Source organism: Microtus ochrogaster, unplaced genomic scaffold, assembly GCF_000317375.1.
Source record: "Microtus ochrogaster isolate Prairie Vole_2 unplaced genomic scaffold, MicOch1.0 UNK1, whole genome shotgun sequence".
Lineage (NCBI taxonomy): Eukaryota > Metazoa > Chordata > Mammalia > Rodentia > Cricetidae > Microtus > Microtus ochrogaster.
This window is the reverse complement of record NW_004949099.1, coordinates 33,408,901-33,434,737: the sequence shown is the minus strand read 5'-3', so window position 1 is coordinate 33,434,737 and position 25,837 is coordinate 33,408,901. Positions and strand designations below refer to the sequence as shown.

Sequence of the window (25,837 nt, the reverse complement as noted above, 5' to 3'; positions counted from 1 at the left end):
CTGTGGGCAGTGCCACCCCAGGAAGAGGGCCAAGTCCACTGTGGGCAGTGCTGCCCCTGGGAAGATGGCGAATGGTTGCATAAAAAAGCAAATTGAGCAAAATGAGGGAAAACCACAATAAGAACTTTTCCTCCCCCGGTCTGCTTCAGTTTCTGCCTCCAGATTGCTGCCTCGATTTCCTATCTTGGCCTCATGCTGTGATGGACTGTGGTAGTGATGTGTAAGCGTAATAAACCCTTTCCTCCACGAGTTGCTTTTGGCCATGGTGTTTACTACAGTAATGGAGGGCAGCCATGGCACCCAGCATCCAAGATCTTGGCCCTGGCCTCTCTCAGTGGATGTCCCAGAGGGTTTGTATCATTGTGTCCTCATCCGCTCTGAGCTTCCTTCTTCCTGTGCCTTCCAGGATCTCTCAGCTCAGAGACACTTGTTTATACCTCAGCTTCCCAAGTACCCTTATCAGGGCCATCCCTGCTGAACCTCCCCTCTCCTGTCCACTTCATATGGCTTACTGGCCCACCACACATGCTGACTCCATGCCATCTCTGGGAGCCTCAGCAGCTGGTGTGAAGACCTCACCGACAAAGCCAGGGCACAGCACGGCGCAGGGACATCGATTGAGTAGCTGTTGCTCAGCTCCCTGAACAGCTGCTGTTCCGGCTGCCGTGGGGGTGGGGCAGAGCCAGCCAGCCTGGCATCCACTCCCAAGAGGACTTACCACCAGAGAAGCATTGTACTCATGATTCAGGTCGGCCTCCTCAGCGGCCTCCACCAGGCTCTGAGGGAGAGAGCATGACCATCACCATCAGCTGTTCTCCTCCGCCGCTCCACCCCAAGCTCTCTGCTCTTCTCTTCCTTCTCCAACCCTCTGCTCTCTTCTTTTGCCCTTTCAGCCACGAGGACCCCCCCCCCCCCGCTCTGTGGTTCCTACATGCTCCGAGGAGCTCAGGGGACCGCATTCCTGAATGTCTACAAAGCCTGGCTGGGAACAGCCTTGGTGACATGCCTATCCCGACACCTGCGGTGACCTGGTTTAGTATAACACGGTCTGCACTCCACCCAGCCAGGAGAGGCCCAGCGACAGTCAGTGAAGTCACTGAGAGGGTCCGAAAGGCCAGTGCTGGGGATGGGCAGCGGTACCTTCACGGCCTCGACTTTCCTCCTAAGCATGGTCTCCATGTCCTCCGAGAACTTCTTCACCAGCTCTAAGCCATCCACCTCTTCGATCTTCAGACTGGCTTCTGCATCCTTGTACTTCTGGGCAGGGCAAAGGAGAAAGACGTGGGCCTGAGTGCACCAGGGCCGCCCTTGCTCTAAGACCTTACCAGCTCTCCATGTACCCACCCCATGACGTCCTAATCACAGTCTCAAACAGCCTATCCTCAGAGGCCCCTGTTCAGGACTCCAGACACAAGGAAGTTATTATCCCCAAAGGGAGCTGACTGACACTTGAGTAGGAATTAAACTTGACACCAGCCAGAGCCAGTGAGCTGGGCAGCTAGGACCCTGGGGGAGACAGAGTACCAGGGTCCCTGTCCTCGCTCTTTGTGAGCCACAGCTTCCCTGGCATCTGCTGTGACTCCGAGAAACAGGCTTGGTGTCCATTCACCTTTGCCCAGCTCCCAAGAGCATCACCTTCTGTGTTGGACCTACATCCTACTGAGGACCCAGGGCAGGAGTTCGAAGAGTGATGCTGGTGAGCCTAGGGGAGCCTAAGAACTGGCTTCAAATGCCTGTCTGCCCAGGGACAATCCTCAATGAGTCACCAGTGACTCTTGGCCAGCCCCTGTAACCTGCTGTCCCTGTGATCTTAGGCAAGGTACCCGGCTCATCTTCTGTAAGATGTGATGCATCTAGAGCTTTCGACAGAGCTGTAGCATGCATAGACTCTAGAGAACACTTTCAGCCCTGAGGACTACACAATCTCTCATCGTCTTCCTCACCTGGGGCTGCAGGGTTCAAACAGGAAAACCAAACAAGCTGTTGTTCACAACAGAATGGGGTGTTGAGAGGGCTCCTGTAGTCTTAAGGCTGGGAGAGCCTCCAGGGTCTACCCTGGCCCCTCCCACCTTCTGCAGCACAAAGGGGGCGAGGGAGGGCGGCAGGTGCTCAGGGCTGGCATAAAACCAGAGGCATCCATCAGTTACAACATGGAGAGGCTGCCTCTTGGGTTGCCGTAATTTGAATTAAAGCCTTCCATCACTCTTGGATTATGGTACTGAGAGAAGGCAAGACCCTGAGAGCATGTCCAGGGAGTCAGGTCCCAGAACAAGATGCCAGGGTTGACCTTCTGTCAGGCCCACTTCCACTGGGAACAGGGCATGGGCTCATCTTGTCAGGGTGCATGGGATGCTGGATACCCGGGCACAGCCTGGATACAGCCTGGATACCAGGGCACAGCATGGATACCCGGGCACAGCCTGGATACCCGGGCACAGCTGGATACCCGGGCACAGCCTGGCTGCTGGGGTCCACTGGAACTGCTCTGCCTTCAGAGAGGAAACTGACAGCTGCCGCTTGCAGCTGGCACTGCTGGGCTGTCTGCTGCTCCTTCTGCTTTCAGCCCCCACGCTCTGATCTGCTCTCTGGCTCCTCCCCAGGCATCCACACCAAGCCTCCACTACCCACCCAATAAACCCGTGCAGGTCTAATCTTGTTCTTGGCTTCCCAAGATGCGAACTGACAGAATGCTCTTGAGCTCACTGTACACGATGCCTTAGGAATGGAGCCTCTCGGGGCCCCATCTGAATATGGTAAGATTGACAGAGATGATCTCTGAGGCCCCTTACAGCTCTGATGTTGGGAGTTCTATCCCTCTGTGGGAAGGGGCCCTGTGACCATGCTGGAATTCCCAGGGAGAGGTCACTGACCTTCTGCAGCAATAGCGAGCCTGAGTATCTGGTCACCGTGTCATACAGATTCCTGCCGAAGGTGTCAGCCCACAGCTTCACTCTGCAGGACAGGAAATCCTAAGTGCACATTCTCACTATGATCGGGAGTCAGATCCTCAAAGGTGATGGTCATATTATGTACATGCAAAGTAGGCATCTCATACACAGACACACTTGTGACCCACAGGCATCCACACGCATGAACATACACACACATACACACCAACACCAGCATTCCTGTGATGGTTAGCTTTGTCTGCTTTGTCACCAGCCTAGAGCCACCCAGGAAGAGTCTCAACGAGGGACTGTCTATATTAGGTTGGGCTGTGGGTGTGTCTGTCGAGGGACTGTCTTAATTAATTGGTCTGGGAAGATCCAGCCCACTGTGGGTGGCATCATTTCCTTGGCACCAGCCCTGAACCGAATAGAACCAGAGAATTGAGCCGAGCACAAGTGAGCAAGCAAGGAAGCCTGTGTGCACTCAACTTCTCTCTGTTCTTAACTATGGACGTGATGTTATCATCTCTGTTCAGGTTCTGCTACCTTCCTTCCCTGCTGTGGTGGACTGGAGCCTGCAATTGTGAACTCTCTACTCTTGAGTTGTTTTTGTCCGAGTGTTTATCACAGCGACAGAAGTAAAATAGGCCAGCTCCTATCCAGCCCCCCTCCAAAACTGCAGTCTGGCCAGGGTGAGAAACTCTGGCTGTGGTACACACACTCTGCCTGGCCTCAGTGGATCCCAGAGCTGATGGGCTTAAAGTGGATTCTAACCCCATGGTCTCAAGGACTTTCCAGGGAGAAGGGAAGGAGGAGGGAGTCTGTGCAGGTCCAGACTAGAGGGGAAAAACCCTGAACCAGTGTGGCACTTCCTGAGCCAACTTGGACATTTCAATGATCAGTCCGTTACTATGTCTACTCAAGGCTATAGGACACTGACCTGTTGAACCCTCAGATGGTGGGGGCAGGATAGAATGACTCCAAGTACCTGTCTGGAGTAGGGCTGGTTAGGAGGGCAACCTAGTCTGGGCCCTGACCCCTCCTTCCTCCCTAGAAGGTAGACTTCAGGTCCTGTCAGGGCCATGCAACCAGAATAAGTATGACTCCTTTAAGGTCACCAGCATCCTGAGGTCTGACTGCATGTCACACTATCTCCATAGCAGCCACACACTCTTAGGGACATGCCCTTCCCATGGGGTAGAGTGGTACTCTTTTGGAGGAGGGTGGTGATGATGGGGAGGGGAGAAGCCGAGGAAGCAGAATCTGACTTCGGCATCTATAGCGGGATGGAGGTTAGTGTGGTGAGATCTGGAAAAGAATTTTAGGTAGAGAGCTTGGAGAAGTGGGAATGACTTCAAGACCTCCAGCTTGACTTGCTCACTATTGCTGAGACTGTAAGGAAGGTGGCCTGAGTGAATCAAGAAGAGAGGAAGGTGATGCATGTCTCTTGGGCTTTGTTCAACGTCAGCCTTCTGAGACAAGGTAGCAAGTGTCATGGGGTCGGTGGCACACCCAATAACTTTAGGGGTCACAGAAACACTGCACACTTGATGAGCTCCCATGATGCTCAGGAATAAGCGGGCATAGGCATGGAGTGTGGGGTCTGGTAGGTAAGAGACTGGGTAGAGCTAATCAGGACAAGAAAAGGACTGAGACACAGAGCGAATGGACTCTTAGCAAGGAAAGTGTGTAGTATAAGTTGATCTGTGATGACAGGCAGTGGGGCATCCATGATTTCAGGGGCATGCCGATGGCAAGGTTCTCTTGAAGTTGGCAGAAAGTCACTCAGAAGCCCATGGGAAGCCAGTCATTGTGCTCCAGGAATCAAGGTGTGGGGGTATCAAGAGAAAAGGGGAGCATCCTAAGCGACAAGGTGTGGGTGTCACAGTCTCCAGGATCAGTGAGCAGGAGACTTTTGGCACCCTTGTGTAGGGCAGATGCAGAGGGCAAGTGGCCATGGCTGAGGCTGAATGGGAGGGTCAACAGGACAGAGGCAGAGGACTGCAAGGGACCTGGTGAGAGAGGGAGGAGAGTGGGTGGCATATCTCTGTCCTCTTGGGACAGGCAAGCAGCAGCAGGACTTTGTGGGGTGGCTGTCCTATGCTGCTCCCGAGGTTTCTGTGTGGACAGCCTGCCTGGATGCCAGCCGTCTTTTCTTGGCCCCCTGCCTTCCTGGAACTTGTCTTCTGAGATGAAGACTACTGAGCTTATGCAAGGCTGCAGGGGATTCCAGCACTTTCATCTTTGGGTCTGTGTGACTGCAGAATGGTATTACCTCCATCACCAAGGGACTGTCTGAGATCTGAGATGAAGGCAGCATTGGCACAGTGCTGAGCAGAGCAAGGTCACCGGGTGTCGTGGAAGCCCACTCTTCCCAAAGCAGAAACACTGCTTGCCTGGGCCCCTGTCCTGGCAGCTCAGGCTCTAGCAGTTGTGCTCAAGATGTGAACTGTGAAGTCTAGGATGCTCGGCTCCCCTTAGTATCTGGAATGTTCCAGACTAAAGAAGAAACACCCAGAGAGATTGTATCAGATGCAAATGATGGGTGCCATGGTGGGGCGTAGAATCAAAGACCTGAAGGAGGCAGAGAGGTACAGAAAAAATGAGGCCATTGGAACCCATCCTAACTGAGTTCCTAGATAAGACCCTGCTGTTTGGAGGTACCATCCTGGCTGTCCATCGACAGTGGCTTTACCCTTTCTCAGTGTGTAAGCACGGATCATCCAATGAGTCCTCAGGGGCCACTTCTAGAACCATGGTAGTCCAATCCCACCCTCTCTTGTAGTTATCCTCCCAGCTGGAAGCCTATACCCTCATCTAGCCCTGACATCAACCACACAAAGACAGGAGGTAAGGGCAGGTAGGTTCCAAAATCAGTAAGGATCTGAGGAGGATAGAGGCAGGAAGGAAAGGGTCTCTCAGAGGTAGGACAATTGGTCAAAGGCGGGAGGTCATGAAAAGGGTCTTCAGGGTAGGATCAAACTCAGGCTCACGTTTCTGGAGGAATTCTGGTCTGGCCCCTCACAGCTGTCAGGGAAGTGTCCAAAAGAAGCAAGCACAGGAGGATCATCATCTTCCTCAGGAAGGTCCAGGCTGCTGACCGCTGTCCATAGTGGCCCTGGTTGTGGTTGGAGGGCAGCATGGGACATCTTGGCATGGTGCTTCCACTGGGAACAGCCAAGGGGAAGACCGAGCCCTTGCTGTAAGTGTGCTAGCTGCCACCTGGATCCCTGGGCATCCAAGTGTTGTCCCTGTTGGCAGATCCCAAGTTAAAAGGCTCTGCCTCCAGCTGCAGCTAGCAGAGGGGTCAGCCTCAGATGATTGAGGCTTTGCTGTTCAGAGGGAGAGGCAGTAAGCAAATGCCCCCCTCTAATCCTTTGTCCTCTTCTCTAATCCCTTCTTGGTGCCAGAAGAGGGGTTAGTGCAGGAGTGGGGGGGACTTCAGTAGGATTACCCTGATTCCGGCTCTGAGCAGCTGGGCCAGCACGCCCTTCTGCTCCCAAGAGGCCATCCCGTGTGCACAGAGCAGCCTCCGAGCTCGATGGGATGAGGATTCTCCACTCCAGGGGCTGAGCTTGTTCAGAGCTGTGCTGGGCCCAGACCCTGAAGGACCCTCATAACCCTCTGAGTATCCCTAGGAGGGCATGACCAACCTACTCTGTGGAGCTAGGCTCTGCGGGTGCTGAGAAGGACAGAGGCAAGGGGACCCGGACCTCACAGGCTGTGCACACACACACCTCTGCAAACGATGCTTCTCACTTGGGTTTTGACCTGCTCCAAGGAAAACCTATCAGACAAAGTTTCCCCATCCCCCTCCACCCAGCGGGAAGTCATCCCTCCACTTTCCGTCTCCGATTTTGACTGCCTCATTTTAGTGGAATCGTGTCATTTTCTTCCTTCATCACTGTCTTCCCCTACTTTGCACAGCATCCTTAGTTTACACGTGTCATATGTGCCGGAAGACTTTCTTCTCAAGATTGTATCACTCCATCATGAGTATATATACTTCACTTATCTATTCAATACTCAGTGACATCTGGTCAACCACCACATTAGACAAAATCCTGTCTCCCATGCACCCCCAGATTATAGCCAGTTATTCTCTATGGCCTAACCTTGGGGTTCTTCTTCTTACCCCTCATGGGACTAATTGGCATGGGAACCTCTCGGGGTCTAGTACTTTTATTTTCTATTCATGGACCCATCAGCAGGAATCCGCTGTAGGAGCCTGGACAGAAATCTGACATACAGTTGTCCTTCTGTATGGTTGTCTCTCAGCCCTTGGGAGGCCACCTCCTTTTACTTTCCTGTCAGCTTCAGCAGGTGTCCCTTTGTCCCTGCCATGCCTCTTCCGCTTTCCTTATATCTGGCCTCACCAGGCCCCACCGTCAGTCAGCCATGCTTGTTTCATGAAGTCCCTGTACTTCCTGTGGCCCTTGTCTGACAGCTGGTCTCCTTGGCCCAGAGTCAACTCCACATCCTGTATTTAAAAACTCAGGGACTCTTTGGAGATGCAAGGCCTTTGTCTTTGCTCTGCTCAGGGGACCCTGTGGCTGCTATCTGACTCAAAGAGGTTTTTTTTCCCCCTTAGGCACATTGGGTGTGCTTCAGGGCCTACACTGTGGAGTCTGTGGTCCCCTCAAGGGATCTACCTGCAATGGTGCCCTTCTCTTCCCATGGCTGGCTCCCTCACTTGGGTGGAGTGTCATTGAGCTGGGTCTTGGCCATTTGCCCTCTGTTGCTAGGACATGGAGCCTTTGGTTTCTGTCCATGGTCCTCGCTCGAGTCAGAATTCCCAGAAGCAGGATGCTGTAGCCTGGTGAGGGCCTGTGAAGCCTCTTTCACCGCAGAAAGCCAAAGGGAGGTGGGGCTCACAGATAAAAAGTTACCATAACAACACAAGAATCATATACACACACACACACCACACACGCATGAATACATGCACACAGACAATGAAAACACACACATACACACTAAGGAAAACACACACACATGCACACGCACACAATGGAATCCATTTTGGATTGGCTAGATAAATCCTCCTGGGCACAGGGTCTGCCCTGGAGTGTTATCAATATGTCCAGCTACCTTCATTGGAGAAAACTGGCTTTTCCCATCTCCATAGGTATCCATAGCAAACAGTTTTTTGGTTAGAGCTAGGGCTTTGTGTCCACTTTCTACTTAGAGGATTTTTTGGGGTGTATTTACAGTGGTTTTACTAGTTGAATGTCCCTAGTCAGGATTTGAAATTGGAAATCTGATTGGAAATCTGAGATGATCTGATCAGAGCCAACATTTCCAAGTCCCATCTCACAGGTGAGATCATCCTGATTTATTGTTTTTCAAACAAGGTCTCATGCATCCCAGGATGACTTTGAAGTTACTATGTAGCCAAAGGTGACTGAGAACTTCAAATTCTCTTGATTCTACCTCCTGAGTACAAATGACACAAACACACACACACACACACACACACACACACATGCTAGTGTGCATGCACACAATGCAAGGAGCATACACATGTGTGTGTAAACACAAGATACATGCATTCACACACATCTACACATAATCACATATGCATGTGCATATACCTACTTGAGCCCATGTGAATATTCATGAACATTTATATACATACTCACACACATGGACATACGGATAACCACTGTATTAGTTGCTTTTCTGTTGTTGTCATAAAACATCATGACTGAAATGATGAAAATTCAATATTTATTTATAAGGCTAGAGGCAGATGGTCCCAGAATTGGCTAGTGCAGGTCAAAGATGTTACCAAGGACCCAAGTTCCTTGCACTGTCATCATCTGTCACTCTCTGAATTTTGGATTGTCATTGTTCCAGGCATTGTACACATGATAGTATCTTGATGGAGGCGAGTGACTAATTTTTCTGTAGATCTCTTGTGTCTGGTAAACAAAATACTCCCAAAACTGCTCAGCAGACTTCTGTCTACCTGTCTTTGTGCAGACAGCATTCTCCACTCTGTCCTGACTGGAGGTAGCCAGGAAATAGGACACCATGTCTAGGTTAGAGACATCACAGGTACCTCCTGGATGGGGATGGGGCTACCCCCCAAAATATGTAGCCACACAGGCAATTCTAGAAAATCTAGGGTCTGCTGGAATGGAAGCAGGGTGGGGAAGGACAGGTGCCTGCCACCCACCCTGTCAGGGTGCCCACAGTGTGTACACGAGACCTCTTCTTTAGCTAGTGAGCATCCCTTTCATAGGCCTTAGGGATAGAGCCAGTGGCGCTCCAGGGACAGCTTAGACCTGCTAAGTGCAACTTCCAAGGTGTGGGCATCTTGGCTTCTCAGGTATCTTTGGTGCTGGCTAATAGCTGGAAACCAGTCTCTTGGCTTCTTACATGTCTAGAGTCAGGTACACTCAGGAGAAACGCTGCAAAGGGTGAGGTAGGTGGTAGATTGTGGGAGCCTGGGCTTCTGTATTAAGATGTCATCAATCATAGAGATGAAGGTTTTCAAATGCTTATGGGTTGGCTGGGTTGAGCATCCTATTGCCACCTGTACAGTGGATTCATACAAAGACACTGGTTTATGGAGGCAGGGTCGCAAGGGAAACTGTATGTCTGGTGTGAACGGAGCAGGGACATGTGCGTCATAGGACACAGTGGCAAGAAGTGATTGACTAGATACATGCCTGGCATGCGGACAGAAAGCAGCAATGTAGCATTTGGTGGTCAAGGAGAATCAAGTTCATAACACAATAGCATTGACAGAAACGCAAAATATACCGAAAGATTTCTCATAATGCAAAAATTAGTAATAGAAAAATAATGGCATATTTCATTAAAATTATGAGCATGTATACTATGTCAAAAGGTACTATTAAGGGTAAAAACAGATGGGAAGGAAACATTTCTGTCCAAGGCAACAAATGATGCACATGTGAATGTATAAAGAATTACAACCGATATGGAAGAGCAAAGCCCGTGGGGAAATGGGCCCATATGTCGGTCAAGCTTTTCCCACAAGCTAATCTACAGTCATTTCATCTGTAGCAGGCCACAGAGCCGAGCCATGTCCCACCGGAGTGGCTGAAAGGGAGGGCAGTATCTTGCTGTGATGTGGGTGTGTAGCCAGAGGAGTTCATATGCGACCCAAGGAAGAGTCTTGGGGCTGGGGAACATCTACAACTCGATGCTCACAGTTCCACCCTTGGGAAAAAGCAAGCCGAGAGGACCGACATGTGCTCCATGCAAGAAGTGCTCATTGCGTTACTCATAAAAGTCCAAAGTCTGGGAGAACCTAAGGTTTATCAAGGTCCAACAGTTCAAATGTGTGTGCACATTCATGCATCTGAATACTGCACAGCAAAAGCAAATAAACCTGGTGAAGATGTCAGGTAAGAAAGAATAGAGTCTTGTAATCACATTTATATGGACTTCAATAAAAGCATCGCCAACAGCAGGCATCAGGGCAGTAGCAGCTCACGCTGGGAAGGCCCAGTAACTCACACACATGTCTCTAAATCCAGCTTGGGATACTTACACTTCAAGTCTAGAGTGAGCTTTCCACTGAAAACACAATTAGCGTAGTCAACGGGCATCAATCCTGGTGTCTTCCCACTGAGTGCCTGAAGGTCGCCTGTCAATGCAGGAAGGGCCCCTGCTTTGTGGAACTCCAGAAGCATGGTTGCTTTAAGTTGGTTTGTGTCCCCTGTTGGAAGCCCATGGCTTCCAGTACCCGAGATTAGGTCCTTATTTGGAAACAGGACTATAGTCATCAGTCAAGGTAAGGTCTTGTTGGAATAAGTGGAGCCTAATCCAACACAGCTGATGTCCTTACAGACAGGGGACGGAGCAGATTTGGACACAGCAAGGAGAACAATGTGTGTAGATGGAAGCAGGGACAATGTGATGCTTTTCCGAGCAAAGTATGCCAGCTGTCAGCTGCCAGCTGCCACAGAGCAGAGTTTTCTCCTTGGCCTCAGAGAGACTCGGCCCTCTGATACTTTGGTCTGGATTTCTGGACTCTAGAGTTGTGGGAAAGTGAGTTTCTATTGTTAAAGGGGCCCAACCAGTGGCATTTTAGGAAGCCCCAGAAAGAGGCCGCGTTCCAACAGATCCTGAATCGCTCTCCTTGGTCCAAGCCCTCTTCTGGGCACCCATCCCATTTTCCTGGTACTTGTCACTTCTCCACAGCCAGGAGATAGATGACTCTGGCTGGAGTGTATAGGGCACATAGAAAGGATTTTTAGAGGAGGGAAGGGGTCATTCAAGGTGACAAGTAAGGTCACTGCCTCCCTCTGATTGATTGTGCATTCACTAGAAATAGCTGGTAGGTGCCAACCCACCGGGAATAAAGCTAAGGATGCATAGAATGAGGGCGAGAGAGGTTTTGTGAAGGATGCTGGAAGCAGCCTGAAGAGGTGTGTGTACGTGTGTGTGTGTGTGCGTGTGTGCGTGCGTGTGTGTGCGTGCGTGTGTGTGCGTGCGTGTGTGTACGTGTGTGTGTGTACGTGTGTGTGTGCGCGTGTGCACGCACGCGCATGGGTGAATGCGAATGTGTGGACATGTGTGACAGGGTCCAATTGCGTGTATCATCATTTTTGTCTACTTGTGTTCCGGAGACATTGAGAAATTAAAGAAAACGCCAGAGGAGGGGCCCAGCTGGAGAACTGGCCCCTTAAAAAAATCCCCAAATTCCTCCTTCTCCCCTCCTGGGCTTGCTTTCTTAATTAATGCCTGTAGGACGTGTTTAGATGCCACAAGAAAAAGCAGCAGCTTTAAAAATAAACCCAGACTTCTAAGGGTTGACTAATGCCGGAGCCCTTAGCTTGAGGAGAAAGGTGTTGGGTGGCGGGTAAGTGTCCAGTCCAAGGGAGGCTGCTGAGGGCTGAAGGCGCACCAAGGGCCGGCTTCTGTACCCCAAAGCTGCCTCTTTGGGCAGTTTACAGCTCCCCTCTGAGCTGGTGCCTGTGAGATTCTTTCTCGCACTCACAACCTACCCAGCACCTATGCCCAAGGTTGTGCAGTTGTACTGAGCTGAGCACAAGAGACGTGGCATCTGAGAGAAGTGGGCAGGGGCTGTTCAGCTGCTCCCATGTGCAGATGCGCTGTACTGGCTCAGAACCACCCCCACACAACCTGTTCAGGGAGGACCCACGCTGGGCTTTCCAAGGGAGGCTTAGGAAAGCAAAGCCCTCAGACCCAGCGGAGGCAGAGCTGGGTGGGACTGGGAGCTCACCCACTGAACTCCCAGGAGTCCCTTTCTGGGCTGCCCCTGGGCAGCTGTGGAGAAAGAGTGAAGGCCATCGTCCAGCGGGGATGAAGCACATAACCTCTCTAACTTTACATCTTTGGGCCCAAACAGAGAGGGCCTAGATGTGGAGACTGGAAAATATCACATGTGGGCCAAGCCTTCCTTCAGCAGACAAAGGCATCGCCCAGTGATTGCACCTCTTGGCTTTCATCACAGGCAGCTCTGCTGGAGGTCAGGTTCCCAGTCTGGGGTGGGTATCTTCCAGGCAGTTGTTCTAAGACCGACAATAACTCCATGGTTGAGCAGCATAGTCCCTAGGGCTGGATGTGTGGCTGGGTGTTCATGGTGGTACATACAGGAACTGTTTGTTCTTGTTTTCCGAGGATGGTCCAAGGTAATATCTAGTGTTATTGCTAATGGTTGACAGGTGCATCCCAGTTAGCGTGGCTTTTCTCTGGCCAGCTTTTCTAACTTAAATTATCCCATTTCTCTAACTACATTTTGCCTCTGGGCTTTTCACCTTTCTTTATTCAGTATATCCATCATTCTTTCTTACTTTGTGGGTGGCTGTGTGGCTCTGTGACTGGCCCCTGGTACCCTTCTCCTTCTCCCTTTCCTTTTCTCACTCCTTGCTCTAGTCCCTAGTTAACTCCTCTTATTTTTCCCCTGCCAAGCCCACCTGTTTCTCTCTCCTGCTTAGCTATTGGCCATTCAGCTCTTTATTAGACCAATCAGGTGTTTTAGATAGGCAAAGTGACAAGTTTCACAGAGTTAAACAAATGTAACATAAAAGAATGCAACACATCTTTGCATCATTAAAGAAATGTTCCACAGCATAAATGAATGTACCATGTCTTAAACATCACAACATTTGGTGATGGGGAATCTTTGCCAACCAATTATCTTTAGGAGGTGGGACCAAGGTAGGGTGGGGCTTTGGCACCCAGCCCAGGTGCTCTCTCTCTGTGGTTCCCTCACAGCACAGCTGAGCTTGGACTTCTCGTTCCTGCTTCATGAGTTTTTCCCTTATAATAAATAAAAATATGATTGTTTTATCTTTTAGCTAGCCTGGTTATTTCTTGAACCAAGTTAACTTCTATAATTTACCTTAATATCCAAATGGGGAAAATGACTTGAAGTGTGTGTGTGTGTGTGTGTGTGTGTGTGTGTGTGTGTGTGTGTGTTTAGGTTGTCCTGCAGGCTCAAAGCAACGGAGCTAACAGACAGAGACACAAACCAAACTCTGAGACAGTTGACCCCTCCCCTGTCTCCTGCAAAGGTGATTTACTTGGATCCTTCCTCGCAGATGGATGTCTGACTGCCACAGCTGCTCATGTTCTCTTGGGCTTGTCCCCCTCCTCAGCTGCCAGGGATCCTAGAGAAGATGAGGACCTGAGCATCCCTGTCTGCTAGAATCCACGCATGATCCCACTGTGTGTAGGTCCAGACGGCCTCCTTCAGTCACACCTCCTCTTCTATATTCTAGCACAGTGGTCCGTACTCTACCTGTTCCTCCCCCCCCCCCATCAAACAGGGTGGCTGCTGCTCCCTGCCTTTGTGGTTTCTGCCTTCAGCACCAACCTCTGCCCCTTTGATGAGTTGCTCAGACATCACCTCCTCCTGGAACCCTTTGGCCCTGCCTCCTTTTTGCTTCACGTTCTTCACAATAGTGCAAGCCCAATAATGATTACCCTGGTGATACCGTTTTATAATCAACCTTCCTCTGTCCTGGATTGTGAGGTGTCTCCAGTGCAGCCCACAGCCTGTGCACAGAAGGCTGGATGCATATTGATATCACAAGCAAATGGAGCAGCTCCCAACTTAGTGTGTGGCAAGGAGCTTGGGAGACAGCCCATTTCCAGCAGATGGGAAGACGGGTGTGTTCTCTGGATATCTGGGGCTGCACAGGTACACTCTTTCTGAGTAAAGGAAGAGTGGAGGATTGGGAAAGGTACTGAGGAGGATGGAAAGCCAGGAATGGCTGCCTCTCAGCTAAGGTGGCTGTTTGACTTCGATAAAACGGCAGCATCTGATGGGGCATGGCCATGAACGTGAAGAGGAGGCCACAGAATAGAGCCCCTTATGATTTCGGGGTTCATTGTCTATGGATATTGTGTGGGGCTCTTTTCTCTGACTCTGGAAGCACTGGAAGAACATAGTGGGGGAATTAACTTAAGAAACCCATGAGTCTGGAAAAGTGTCATGGGCAGAAAATTCAAAGCTGTCACACGAGCTATTTGTAAGAGAAGACTCTGGGTAGCAAGGATGAGGAGCCAGGCCATGCCTCCCCTTTGAGGCCGAGTGGTACACATTCTGCAGAACTGCTGTAAACAGGATCACAGGTACACACTGTAAACATGTGTGGTTCAAGCTAAGTGTCAATTCTAGGCCCATGGAAACCACCCCCCACTCCAAAGACAGAGTTTCTTGCACTCACATGGTGGAGGAGACGAGGCAGAACCGGAATCCAGGTCATTCTCACTCCGTACAACCCTTGGCACAGCATCACTTGGGATAAATAGCCCTTGACAGCCCAGATCTTAGACCTGCCATCTTGGTCTCAAGCCCTGGAATGGTGTGGGTGCCCATGTGCTGTGTCCACCAGACAGATGGTTGGAGGGCAGGGCAGGTCTCTGGAAGGAGCTGGACCTGTTGAGGGGCTGGGAGGTGTGCTCACTTGCTTGGCAGGCCACAGAGAGGAACTGGCCTCGTGTTGATCAGTGTCTGTAGAGCTGAGCTCTCATCACCCCCAGGGTCACCTGACTCTCCCCGTAAGACTGTGGGCCTCCAGCTTGGCTTTTTCATAAGTACTTAGGACTCTACTCTTGCTCCTCACACTTCTGAGGAAAACTGTCGGCATTCTTCTCTTGTCTATTTTGAACACCCTTTACTTCCGTTCTGCCGTGTCCCTCACCAACTTGCCAGGCTTTGAGTTCCATTCATTTCCATCTCCAGTAGCTCTGGGGACTCAGCCTAAGCTGCACTCAGAGCTGCCTCAGCGTACCCCCCCCCCCATGCTGTCTGCCTGGCCCTTGGAGACCATTCATTACCAACAGCGATCTGCTGTTCTCCCCCCTGTTGGTGTTTAAGACCACAGTCTTCACACATGGTTTTTATTTGTGTACTTTTCTTAGAGCCCTAAGCTGTTGGAAGACATTACTCAGAACTAAATTTGGTGAAAAATCTGTCTGGATAAGCAAGGTTGGGTTAAACACACCGAGAATCTGTAACCGCCCCTCTCGCTCCCTAATTGTAAGAGGCTCGGAGTGCCAAGCGTTTGCAATCTGCAAGTCAAGTATTCAGCACCACGCTGGAAAGGCTTCCCGATACGTGCAGTCAGCCAACTTCACATGACAAAGCAAGGCTACAACCAGCTGGCTGCCAATGATAAATTAACCTTAGCCGTGACTCAACCCTCCAAAGCTGGGAAGCAAACTGACTCCTCCGAAAACAGGGAAAAAGGCCCTGTCTGGATGAAGCAGACGTTATCGGAAGGGGGAGGGGCTCTTGGCTGCAAGTGTGAGCAGCAGGTTTGTCCCCACAGCCTGGGACCCCATTGTCTGTGTCACCCCAACACTCCAGTCAGGCTTGTCTTCTCTGTGCTGATGGCTGAAGGCAGCAAGGCCCAGGGCTGAGTGCTTCGTTTTTTTTATGTACACTTCCCATCCTTAGCACCACACAAAGGGCTCAGGGAAGTAGCCAACCATACAAAACCGGTGTGTTTTCTTTAATACCCATGAGGGACCAGGATAGGCTAAGATGCTCAGGGCTGGGGTTTCTGGAGGAGAGGTGTACTGGTTCCCATTCATACCAATCTTGCTCAAGAGGAAATTGTCCCTGGGCCTCAAAGCAGAATGACACCAACAACTTGTGTCCTTAGGGAGTTCCTTCAGCCTGGGCGGCTTTGCCCTGGGCCTTTCTCGCTCTCTTTTTAAATGCTAAGTTTTCTATACTTTATACGCTATTATTTTATCTTTTTATGAATTAAATTTGTTTTTAAACAATCTCACATGTGTGCATTGCATGCTCACCACTCTTACTGCCACTTTCTATCGTTCCTGCCAACCCTATTCCCAGTAAATCTGTGTTTCGGTCTATTCCTTTTGCCTTGTGACTCCCTGACATCCCAGGGCCGCCTATGTGCCCATGGATTTGGAAGTACCTGTTGGGCTCAGCAATGGGTACACATCTAAAGATGATTAAAGTGGTTCCCCTCTCCCAGAGTCTATTAATCACAGCTGGTATTTCAGAGATAAAGGGTGGGGCCCCGTGAGCGCCTCCCCTTCCTTGACCTGCTGATAGGGACCTCTTGGGGTGGGCCAGTGTGGGTACCTACAGCTGTGATGGAATGGCTGCAATAGCCATCAAGTCCACACAGTGGCATTTTCTAGCCTTTCACTCTGGTCTCTGGCTCTTCGACACCTTCCCAGAGCCTTATGGGTGGTGGGAGGTCTTGTTTGGAGCTACAGGTCTAGCTCTGGACAGGGCTGGAAAGAGCTGGTTGCAAGTGGCCAAGAAGCAGCAGGACTAGCTATCATGCCAGAGTTCTTGAAGATGCAAACACAGGTTCTCTCCCTGCAGTGGCCACCTTGCCTGGTCTAAGTGGCGAGGTAGAACGGTATGTCTTTAGGATGTTTGGGGCCTACACAACTATTGACAGTACTGCTTTCCCTGACTTAGCAAGTTAAAATGCTGCTTGCCCTAGTGTTCATTTGAAATGTCCCCCGAAGACCTATGTGTTAAAGGCTTTGGTCCCCAATATGTGATATTCCTGGGAGGCAGTGGACAGGGCAAAAGGAAACGAGGCTTGGGAGGCAGGCCCTTGGAGGGGATACTTCTGGGACCCTGTTTTAATTAATGTTACTATGACTATGAAGAAACACTATGACCAAAAACAAGCTGGGGAGGAAAGAGTTTATTTGGTGTGCATTTCTACATCATAGCTCATCACTGAAGAAAGCCAAGACAGAACTCAAGCAGGGCCAGAATCTGGGGGCAGGAGCCGATGCAGAGGCCATGGGGGGGGGGTGTGGTCGGTGCTGCTTACTGCCTTGTTCCACATGGCTCATTCAGGCTGCTTCCTTCCGGAACCCAGAACCACTAGCTCAGGGATGGCACCACCCACAATGGGCTCGGCCCTCCCCCAGGCTTACAGGCTTGCCTACAGCCCTATCTTAGGGAGCCCTTTTCTGAACTGGGGTTTCCTCTTCTGTGATGACTCCAGCTTGTGTGAAGATGACACAGATCTGGCCAGCACAGACCTCCTCTTCCTCTTTGCTTCCCGGCTGCCACAAGGTAAAAGCTTTGTTCCACCCTGGCTTTCTACCTCTCATCAAGAGATCTCACATCAACAGAGCCAGCCGGCCACGCACTGAAACCCGTGGAACTGTGTCCCAAAGGAAAGTATTTATCCTTCAAGTGGATTCATCTCAGGCTTGAGGTCACAATGACAGGAACTTAACTTAAGCCAGGGTCGCACACAGGAATACAGTGACATCAGCGCCGCAGTTCACGAGTTCCTTCATAAAGAAGGGACAAGACTGCTTCCACCGCATCAGTAAAGTAGGGGGACACAGCAAGGTGGCCCTCAGGTAATGCTGTCAGGGCGATGTTAGGAGCCGCCGCCCTGAGCAGCTGTGGGTCCCTCCCAATGACGGTCACGTAGCCCTGGACTATGACAGTTTAGTCTTTTGGACTCCGTGAGGTCTCTAATTCATGAATAAGGGGTCTCATAAAGGGACTGGTCCAGGAGCTGAAGGCAGGGCCAAGGGACCCCACTCATGTTCCACCTGACTCCCCTGGCTCTGCAAGGTGACACCCACCGCACCGGATGAAGCTGCCTTAGCCACAGTATTCCAGGTTCTACCTGAAATCCAAGGTGGTCAAAACAGCTGCTGGGACAGAGACCATGAAGTGGAAGCTGAATTTGGGTTCAGGACGTGGCACAGGAAGAGGAAATTTACACGGGAAGAGCAGTCCTGGGTGCCTAGAAAACCATTCTGATCTGTCTCTTCCTGTGTCCATGGGGCTCCGTAGACAACTCTGGCCTGCTGAGGTAAGGAGGGAAGCACCCATCCTGACTGTTCTGCGGGTGGCCATCTTTGGTCTAAAGGAATTGGCTTGCCGCTTTTAAGATGACTTAGAACAATGGACGATGGAGAACGCACCATTTTGTCAAAACAGACGCCTGTAGCACTGGTTTAAAAAGGCTGCATGGCCTCTGACCTCCCATCCTGGCTTGCTCTGCCAAGGGCAGCAGCTGCTGCTGCTGCTACAGTTTTACTCATTCATGTGAAGAAAGCGAAACAATTTCATAAAATAAAGCTACCCATTGACACAAATACATCAGAAATGTTAGGAATGAAATTCATCTTTCTCTGGCTGCAGAAGCATCTTTAAACATGCAATTATAGAATGTTAAAACATTCTCCATGATTTTATTTTGCTTACATTTATCACCAAGCCACATTTTTTTTTCTGTTTGTTTTCTTTAAGTGCTAGGGATTGAGCCCAGAACCTTATGTAGGGAAGTCTCTCCACAGGGCCATATTCCCAGCCTAATATTGCTCCAATTTTAGTAGACATGTTACCAAAGTGATGCTGTTTTTACTGACTTAGGACCACAGAAGCACAGACGTCTCTCTGGCTTCCTTCTCCTTACGAGACTGTGGAGTGGAGGCAGGTATAATTACTGGCGAGTGTTTGCGAGATACTTATGGGCTCCAGCAGTGTGGGATGACATACGGGAGGCATCCCTTCCAGAGGCTGACGCAGCAGATGTGGGACAAAGCACAGCACAGCGAAGCCGGACAGAGGGCAGCTCCTCCTCAGTCCGCCATTCTTCCTTAGGGGAAAGCCTGCCAGCCCTCCTACAGGACAGGTCATGTCCCCTGCTGCTAGGCTTCTGGTCCTGGTCTGGGCATCAGAAGTTGGAAGGAAACCTGCACCCCCATCCCGGCCTCCATTTTAAACTCTCCATAGAAAGAATAAGGTTCTTCTAGGAAGCACTAACCCAAAGATCTTTTTACAATCCAGGAATATCTAAGGCAGTAAAGACATGAAGCTTTATTCATTGTGCATATTCAGCAGGGGTCAATTTCCACACTCGCCCGCCCTTCGGGGACTGCCAGGCTCTTCTGCTTCTTATCTCTGCACAGGACACAGCAGAGGACTCCACAGAGCTCGGAGAATCGTTGACCTTCTGCCCACAAATAGTCACTACCTATTCTCATGCGACCTCCCTTCAGCACCATTTCTAAATGTGAGTTGAGTGTCTGTTTGAAAGCAAGAGCTGTTTGGGCCTCAAGGAGTATCCTGAATTGAGAAACGTGACCATTGCTTCATGTCTTGGGCCACTGGTGACAGCTCCTAGATAGACACTGGCCAGAAACGCCCTCAGAAAGATTCTTTCTCCAAAGGCTCAGACGAAACACACCGAACAGAGCTTTACAAATGAAAGGTTGACTTCTAAGAGCTCATGAAACCCTTAGTAGATGACTTGTGGGGTAATATTGCCCCCTGGTGGTTATCGAGCACCATGGCACACAGAGCCTAACACCAGGAAATTGCTCTCTTTAGCTTGAGCTATTAATAAACGGCTCTGAGAACATCCTCTCCTATGAAGAGCCCAAATTCTTTTTAAAATGGCCTTATAAATGTAGGAAAAATTTAATCTTATATGAACTGAGCTCGAATCATCTACCCACTCAATTTGTATACAGGAAGATGGAATTCTTCAAATACAAGGAACAAAAAACCCCCAAGATATTTGACAGTACAAAAACATTTTACTTTGTATTACTATACTTTGTTAAAAAGGCAGAAACATGTTTGGTCCCACCAGTCCACAGGAAGGACCTAGAGAGTCCACCCTCACGGTCTTTGCTCTCCTGTAGTTGGTTACGTGGCTTTCCTCATGGCCGCTTGTGTCACACTGAAGAGATAGGTGTCATAGATTATGCTTAAGAAGCTGTCATCATTCTGAAAAACAAAGCCAACAGGCCCAGGGGACTGTCACTTGAGCAGCAGAAGCCAAGGCTTCCTGCCTGGAGCTGAACTGGCCTCGGGTTCAGTGCCTTTCTTACCTCTGCTGTCCGTGCTGACAGCCAGCAGGGTTGGCCTATACGTGTGGATGGAAAGGGGCTGGAGGCAAGGTTGGGACAGAGCTGCTGAATTCTACAGTCCGCATGCAAAGTCCATGTGCTCATAGCACCCGACACAGATAGCAATCCCGCCATGCGGAAGCCAGCTGTGCTGTGTGCAGATGGGCCAGGAGGGATGAGTCATAATGCCTTGGCAACAGCTTAGGAGGTGGCTGGTCCTTCCTAAAATTCCTCCGGGGTGCCCCCATGTCTGTGCAGTTTTGAGCATTCATGGGGATTTTAAGCACAGCATAGCTCATTGGTACCTTCCCAAAGGCAGTATGGCTGTTCCCATGACTTGTGGCAAGTCTCTGGCTTTGGTAAACGCACAGCAGCAGATAGTCTCTGAGCTCGCTGTCTCACTGAGGTGGGGAGAGAACCCTGGGTCTAAGCAATGGTTCTCTTGGTTAACTCTAGAGGCGCCCCCACCCACTCAAGTCTGTGGAAGCTTCTGCAGCCCTACACTCCCCTTCCCGATCTCCTGCCTCCCCAGACACACTCACACCATGAAGAAGGAGATGTTATTTCTGCTTTTCCTACAAAGACGCCCAAGTGACTTTTTAGCACTATCAGAAAGACAGTATCCACAACAAGAAGTGTGACGTGTCTAAGTCACAACACATGGCTTTGGGGTAATGTGACCAGGCAGGGATGAGCCAGAAAAAGCAAGAATCTTTCAAATCTAAATACACGTTTAGGTTTCCCTTACTGTTCCAGTAAATAAAGTACAGATATTTGCTCTATAATTCTCATGAACTTATTGTGAGCAGGTGGGCCATACTGCTATCGTGGCATGTGTTTAGGATGAGTAACACACTTAGGTTAGGAGGGCTCACACTAGGCTGCCATTCTGCTCCCAGACTCGGATGCTTCCTTCTGGCACTGTCCTTTGGGTTCCCTCTAAAACACTATTTTAAAAATGTTTTCACTATTGGGGATTAGACATCAACAGAAGCAGACACCACAGCGGCTGGCCTGCCCTCAGGCAGCCGCCTGGCCATGAACACTGCACTTTCAAGACTGCCCACGCGAAGAAGATTCTGAAACACATTAGCTGAGGTGTCTGCTTCTGTGAGGCTCAGACACGATCCTTTCCAAGGCCTATCATTCACTCCGTACGTGCTCCGTTACATGCTGGTCTACTCTCGGAACATTACTTTTCATGGTCCACACAACAGTTGACGTGAACTCTGCAAGCAGGCTCAGGGTAACACCAGACCAACACAAGCCTCGGTTTCCTTGTCTGTAGAATCAAATATGAGGGTCTAAATTTTTTATACTTATTCTGTGTGTGTATGTGTACATATGTGTGGTGGGCTATGTGTGGAGGCATGTGGTCATGTGGTCAAAGACAACATTCTCTCTTCTTCCATTAGGGGAGTCATCAGGCTTGGTGGCAAGTACCTTTACCTGATCTCACTGGCCCATATTAATAGGGTTTCCTATAGGCACTGAGTGAATTATTAAGCTTAAAATAGTGCATGGCCCACAGTTGGGTATGAGTTCCTATCACTGTATTAGCAGAGACACCCAAGGTGCGGCTGATAAGGTGTTCTATCATTCCATCCTCTGGTGAGCAGTGGGTTTCAAAACCATAGCTGAGCTATGTTCACAGCAGTCGTAGATGGTGCAGCTTATACCTGCAGCTTGCCCAAGATGGCTCTGAGCTTGTTCCCAACAGTGAGCTCCCAGAGTACCCTGGCGGGCCAGGCATCCATCACATGCTCCCTCCTTTCTGCAGCTGGTAGCTAGGAGGCCTGACTTGTTCCTGCAAGTCACAAATCTCTTGAAGTCTTGACACATATCATACCCCAAGTAGTACTCTAAATATCATCAGTTAACTGTTTAGAAGGTGTTGGTGTGTGTGGGGGTTACTTTTATGACATCCAAAGAAGGCATCAGTCAACTTAGTCTGTCATGGGGCCCACTGTTAGGTCAACAGCCTTACCTGGATGAGGTTCAGCAGTGCCTCCTGGAGCTGCAGCCTGGTGAGGGGCCTGCTGGCCACAGTGGAGGATTCCCAGTTCTGTAGGGGCAAAAGGAGGCTGGAGGAGGCAGCAGGAAGTTCTTGGCCTCCTAGGGGCATGAGCCCGGATTCAGTCTCCCTCAATGGGGCACAGGTGGACTGTGTGAAAACCACAGGGGGCATCAGCAGAGAAGTCACTGGAGCAGGGATACACTGAGCTGAGGTGATCTGCTTACAGCAAAGACATGCACACAAGACAGGGTTAGGAAACAACCCACAAAGCGGAGCTCCAATGATAAAAGACCCTGTTCACAATGGCGGCAGAGGAGTGCTTGGTTGGAACCATCCCGCATCCCGTGGGTGGGAACGGCAGACAGATCTGTTCCTGTTCCATCCTCAGTGGCTACTAGACAACCCTGGAACCCCCTGTGATGCCATGACCTCTGTGTATGAAGCTAGACACCTGGTGAGAGTTTCATTTTCAGGTAACATGCATTTAAGATTGCCGGCTTTGCTCGGCACCTGCTGTCCACTGCCTTGCCCTCCGAGGTCCCCTCACCTTTGGGAGTGGCAGCATGTGCTTGTCAGATGCACACACAGCTCCCAACCCTAGCTCTTCAAGGAGACACCTCCCCTGGGACTAGGAGGAGCTGTGACTTGTGGGTTTGCCCCCTCTGGTCCTTCTCTGCGTTTCTACAGAGAGCATGCCTTCTGCTTCTCCTGGCTGGCATGGGGATGGAGACAGGGAAAGGGTGAAGATGAGGGGCTAGATCATGGGATGAAGAGCAAGGCACGGGCACATGGAGCCTGGAGCACCATGACCCATCTGTCTGCTGAATCTATCTAATTCCCTTGGCTGGCAGGTCTAAAACTAAGTTTTCTAATGGCTTTCCCAATTATGCAAGTGACATTCTGAACTGGGTCTGACTGACTCCTACAGCTACCATGTGTCTCTAACTCAGGTGACAGAAAGTACCTTATTTCACAGCCTCCAAGCACTCCAACACTCATGAGAAGGAAGCAGAGAGGCAGCAATTTAGATGTGGCTATAATTTTATCATCACTCCCTTGGCATCTTTGGGGGCAGAAAACGGCCCAGAAGAAGACAGGCTCTTGTTTCTTTTAGCGTTCCCTATTTGCTATCCCAAGGAGAGGTGTTGAGAGCTGATGCTCCCAGAGGGAGGAGGGGCACAGCGTGGGCTGGCAGAATGCACACACTCCTTATTTGGTTCCTGACATTTGTGAGAACTAAAAACAAAGAATTGTATATGCAGAAATTTAAGTCTGATTATTAGCCCCAGTTTTCTTATTTTAAATCAGCGAAGAGAAATGAAAGCAGCCATTTAAAAGGGGCCAACAGCCTGCGGTGCACTGAGAGTGAGGACAAAGCCTCAGTGTGCAACAGAAAGTACCTGCATTTGGGATTTCATAAAGATGAATGCCTTGACCTGGTTCACATACCCAAACATACACGGTTTGTGCCATGGGCCCTTGTTTAAAAAAAATGTGAACAATTTTTGAGGAGCTACTATGTGATAAAACCTATCAAAAAGACCAACAGTGTGACATATATACATTATGTATATATACATATTATATGCATGTATATAATATGTATACATGTCACACCGTTAGTCTTTTATATATGTATGTATGTGTAGATATATACTTACATAAACATACACATATATAATAAGTAGGGATAACTTTCTGATCTTTAAAGTCAGCACACGTTTTCAGGGACTCTGTGCCAACCCAAGGGAAACAGAGCTGGTCAGACCCTCAGATGCCACTATAGGCAGAAGATCAATAGACCCTGGCTTCTGGTTCCTGACTGTCCCAGGTGCTGACGGGTACAGACCACTATCCTCCCAGAAAGACACGCTATTTCTAGAAATGACAGTGTTCCCTTCTCAGGCAGTTTGTGGGTGGTACACGTGTTTCTGCCTGGTCTTCACAATACTGATCACCTAGAAGGTGATAAAAACAGCAACACCTTTACTGCTATGTTGTTTACTTCAGAAACCTGCAAGGTCGTGGCTGCTGGATGTGGAGTCCTCTTTCTCTACTACTGTGTAGTAAGGTGGCGACTAACATGTATGTAGAAGCACTCAGAATCATACATCGAGTCAAAGAGCAAGCAATAATCAACTATAGGATGAAAACAAAATCAGTCAGGTGTTTCCATTCCAAAATGTTAGTGCCAACTGCCATGGGTCGTCATAGTCACATCTGGGCTGGTCTTCAGGGGGCTCATGACATGGTAAAGACTGAACTTTACAACCACCTCTAAATGGCAGAGGACACCAGACTGTAAGAGGAGAGAAGCTTCTCTTTCCAGGCAAGGTGAAAGACAAAGAGACACACCAAGGGGGCTGTGGGTAGCTGTTCTCGATGGAAACGCTCCCCATAGCAGAACAAAGCCCAATGCATTACTATGGCAGCGATCGTCCAGAACATACTTACCTGCAGAGGAGGAGCCTGTTTCTCCATGCTGGATGTCTTGCTGGCCCAGGCTTCCAAGGGCTTTTCTGTCCCTGAGCCCTGGGCTGACATGGGGAACCTGGCTGCTAAGGCTGGCCGGGGGACCGCCTGGAGCTGCTGCTCCTGATGTACGGCCTGGAGCTTTCTCAGCAGCTCCTGAGTGGGGAGCACACTGGGGCTGCTCTCCTGGCTGCCAGAGAAGGGCAGCACGTGTGCTGGGAGTGCACACTGCTCCCTCCTGAGAGCTTCATGTCCTGGTGTGGGAGGAGGAAGGGGACCGCCGAAGTATACCAGCTGTGACTGGGCTGCATTTTGGCCCGGAGTCACCTGAGTGGCTGCAGACAGCCTGGCAGGTGCACAGGGCTTACACTTGTGCGCTGCCCCAGAGGCACCTTGAAGCTGCTCTAGTAGCTTGTGGTTTCTGCAAGTGCTCTGGGCACAGCGGGCAGTGCTCTGTGCACAGCAGGCAGTCCTACCGTTCCAGGGGGACCCCAGCTGGACAGTACAGGGAGGAACTCCCCCCACATGACTGGGGCTGCCACTTTCACAGGGCCACTGTTCAGGGTGCTGTGGCAGCAGGTGCAGCCCTGTGTTTCCGACCATTAGTTTCTGAATGGCTGGGCATAGCTGCTTCTCCACTGGGAGTGAGAGCTTTCTGGGCTCTTCATAGGGCAGGGAGCATGTGACTCCTTGACGAACTAGAAGCTGTTCTTGCTGCTGATGCTGGTGGTGGTGGAGGTGGTGGTGATGGTGGTGGACGAAGGTCTGGGAAGATTTCAGAGTTTCGTGACAGGGAGCTTTGTCTTGTTTCCCAAACAGAGCTGTCAAAGATAAGTGTTGGGGCTCAGGGTCCGAGGTCTGGGGGGAAAAAAAAGATATCCAAAAATAGGCTCACATACTTTGGTTATGGGAGCGGGAGACTGTGAAGCATAACTCAGCTAACTGATGGTTTCTTCTGTTTACAAAGGATCAATGACAGAGGTGCAATTTATTAACTCGAAAAGCCTGAGACCTCTGAAATGTTTAATATCTGCACAGCACTCTCCCCTCCCGGCCCCCAAGGCTGCCGTTACACCAGTTTCTGCTCACTTGATAAGACATGCATGTGATCCTTGAC

General features: G+C 50.2%; 2 protein-coding genes across 3 annotated transcripts in view; both read right to left on the bottom strand.

Annotated features, from left to right (window-relative positions):
- Cacna2d4 (calcium voltage-gated channel auxiliary subunit alpha2delta 4) overlaps positions 1-6,126 on the bottom strand; it is a 103,554-nt gene extending 97,428 nt beyond the window's left edge. The window contains 4 exon segments of the mRNA XM_005365113.2: positions 719-778; positions 1,141-1,257; positions 2,871-2,952; positions 5,882-6,126. Of these exon segments, the coding sequence (XP_005365170.2) occupies positions 719-778; positions 1,141-1,257; positions 2,871-2,952; positions 5,882-6,126 (504 nt within the window).
- An 11,003-nt stretch (positions 6,127-17,129) lies between these two features.
- The window catches only part of Dcp1b (decapping mRNA 1B), a 43,302-nt gene continuing 34,594 nt past the window's right edge, over positions 17,130-25,837 (bottom strand). Inside the window, exons 7-9 of one of the 2 annotated variants that reach the window (XM_005365089.3) lie at positions 24,703-25,578; positions 22,219-22,464; positions 17,130-20,109 (exon numbers count right to left, since the gene is read on the bottom strand). In XM_005365089.3, coding sequence (XP_005365146.1) covers positions 20,029-20,109; positions 22,219-22,464; positions 24,703-25,578 — 1,203 coding nt within the window. In that variant the 3' untranslated portion in view covers positions 17,130-20,028. The remainder of the gene's footprint in view (positions 20,110-22,218; positions 22,465-24,702; positions 25,579-25,837) is intronic. The other variant, XM_005365090.3, reaches the window with a different exon arrangement.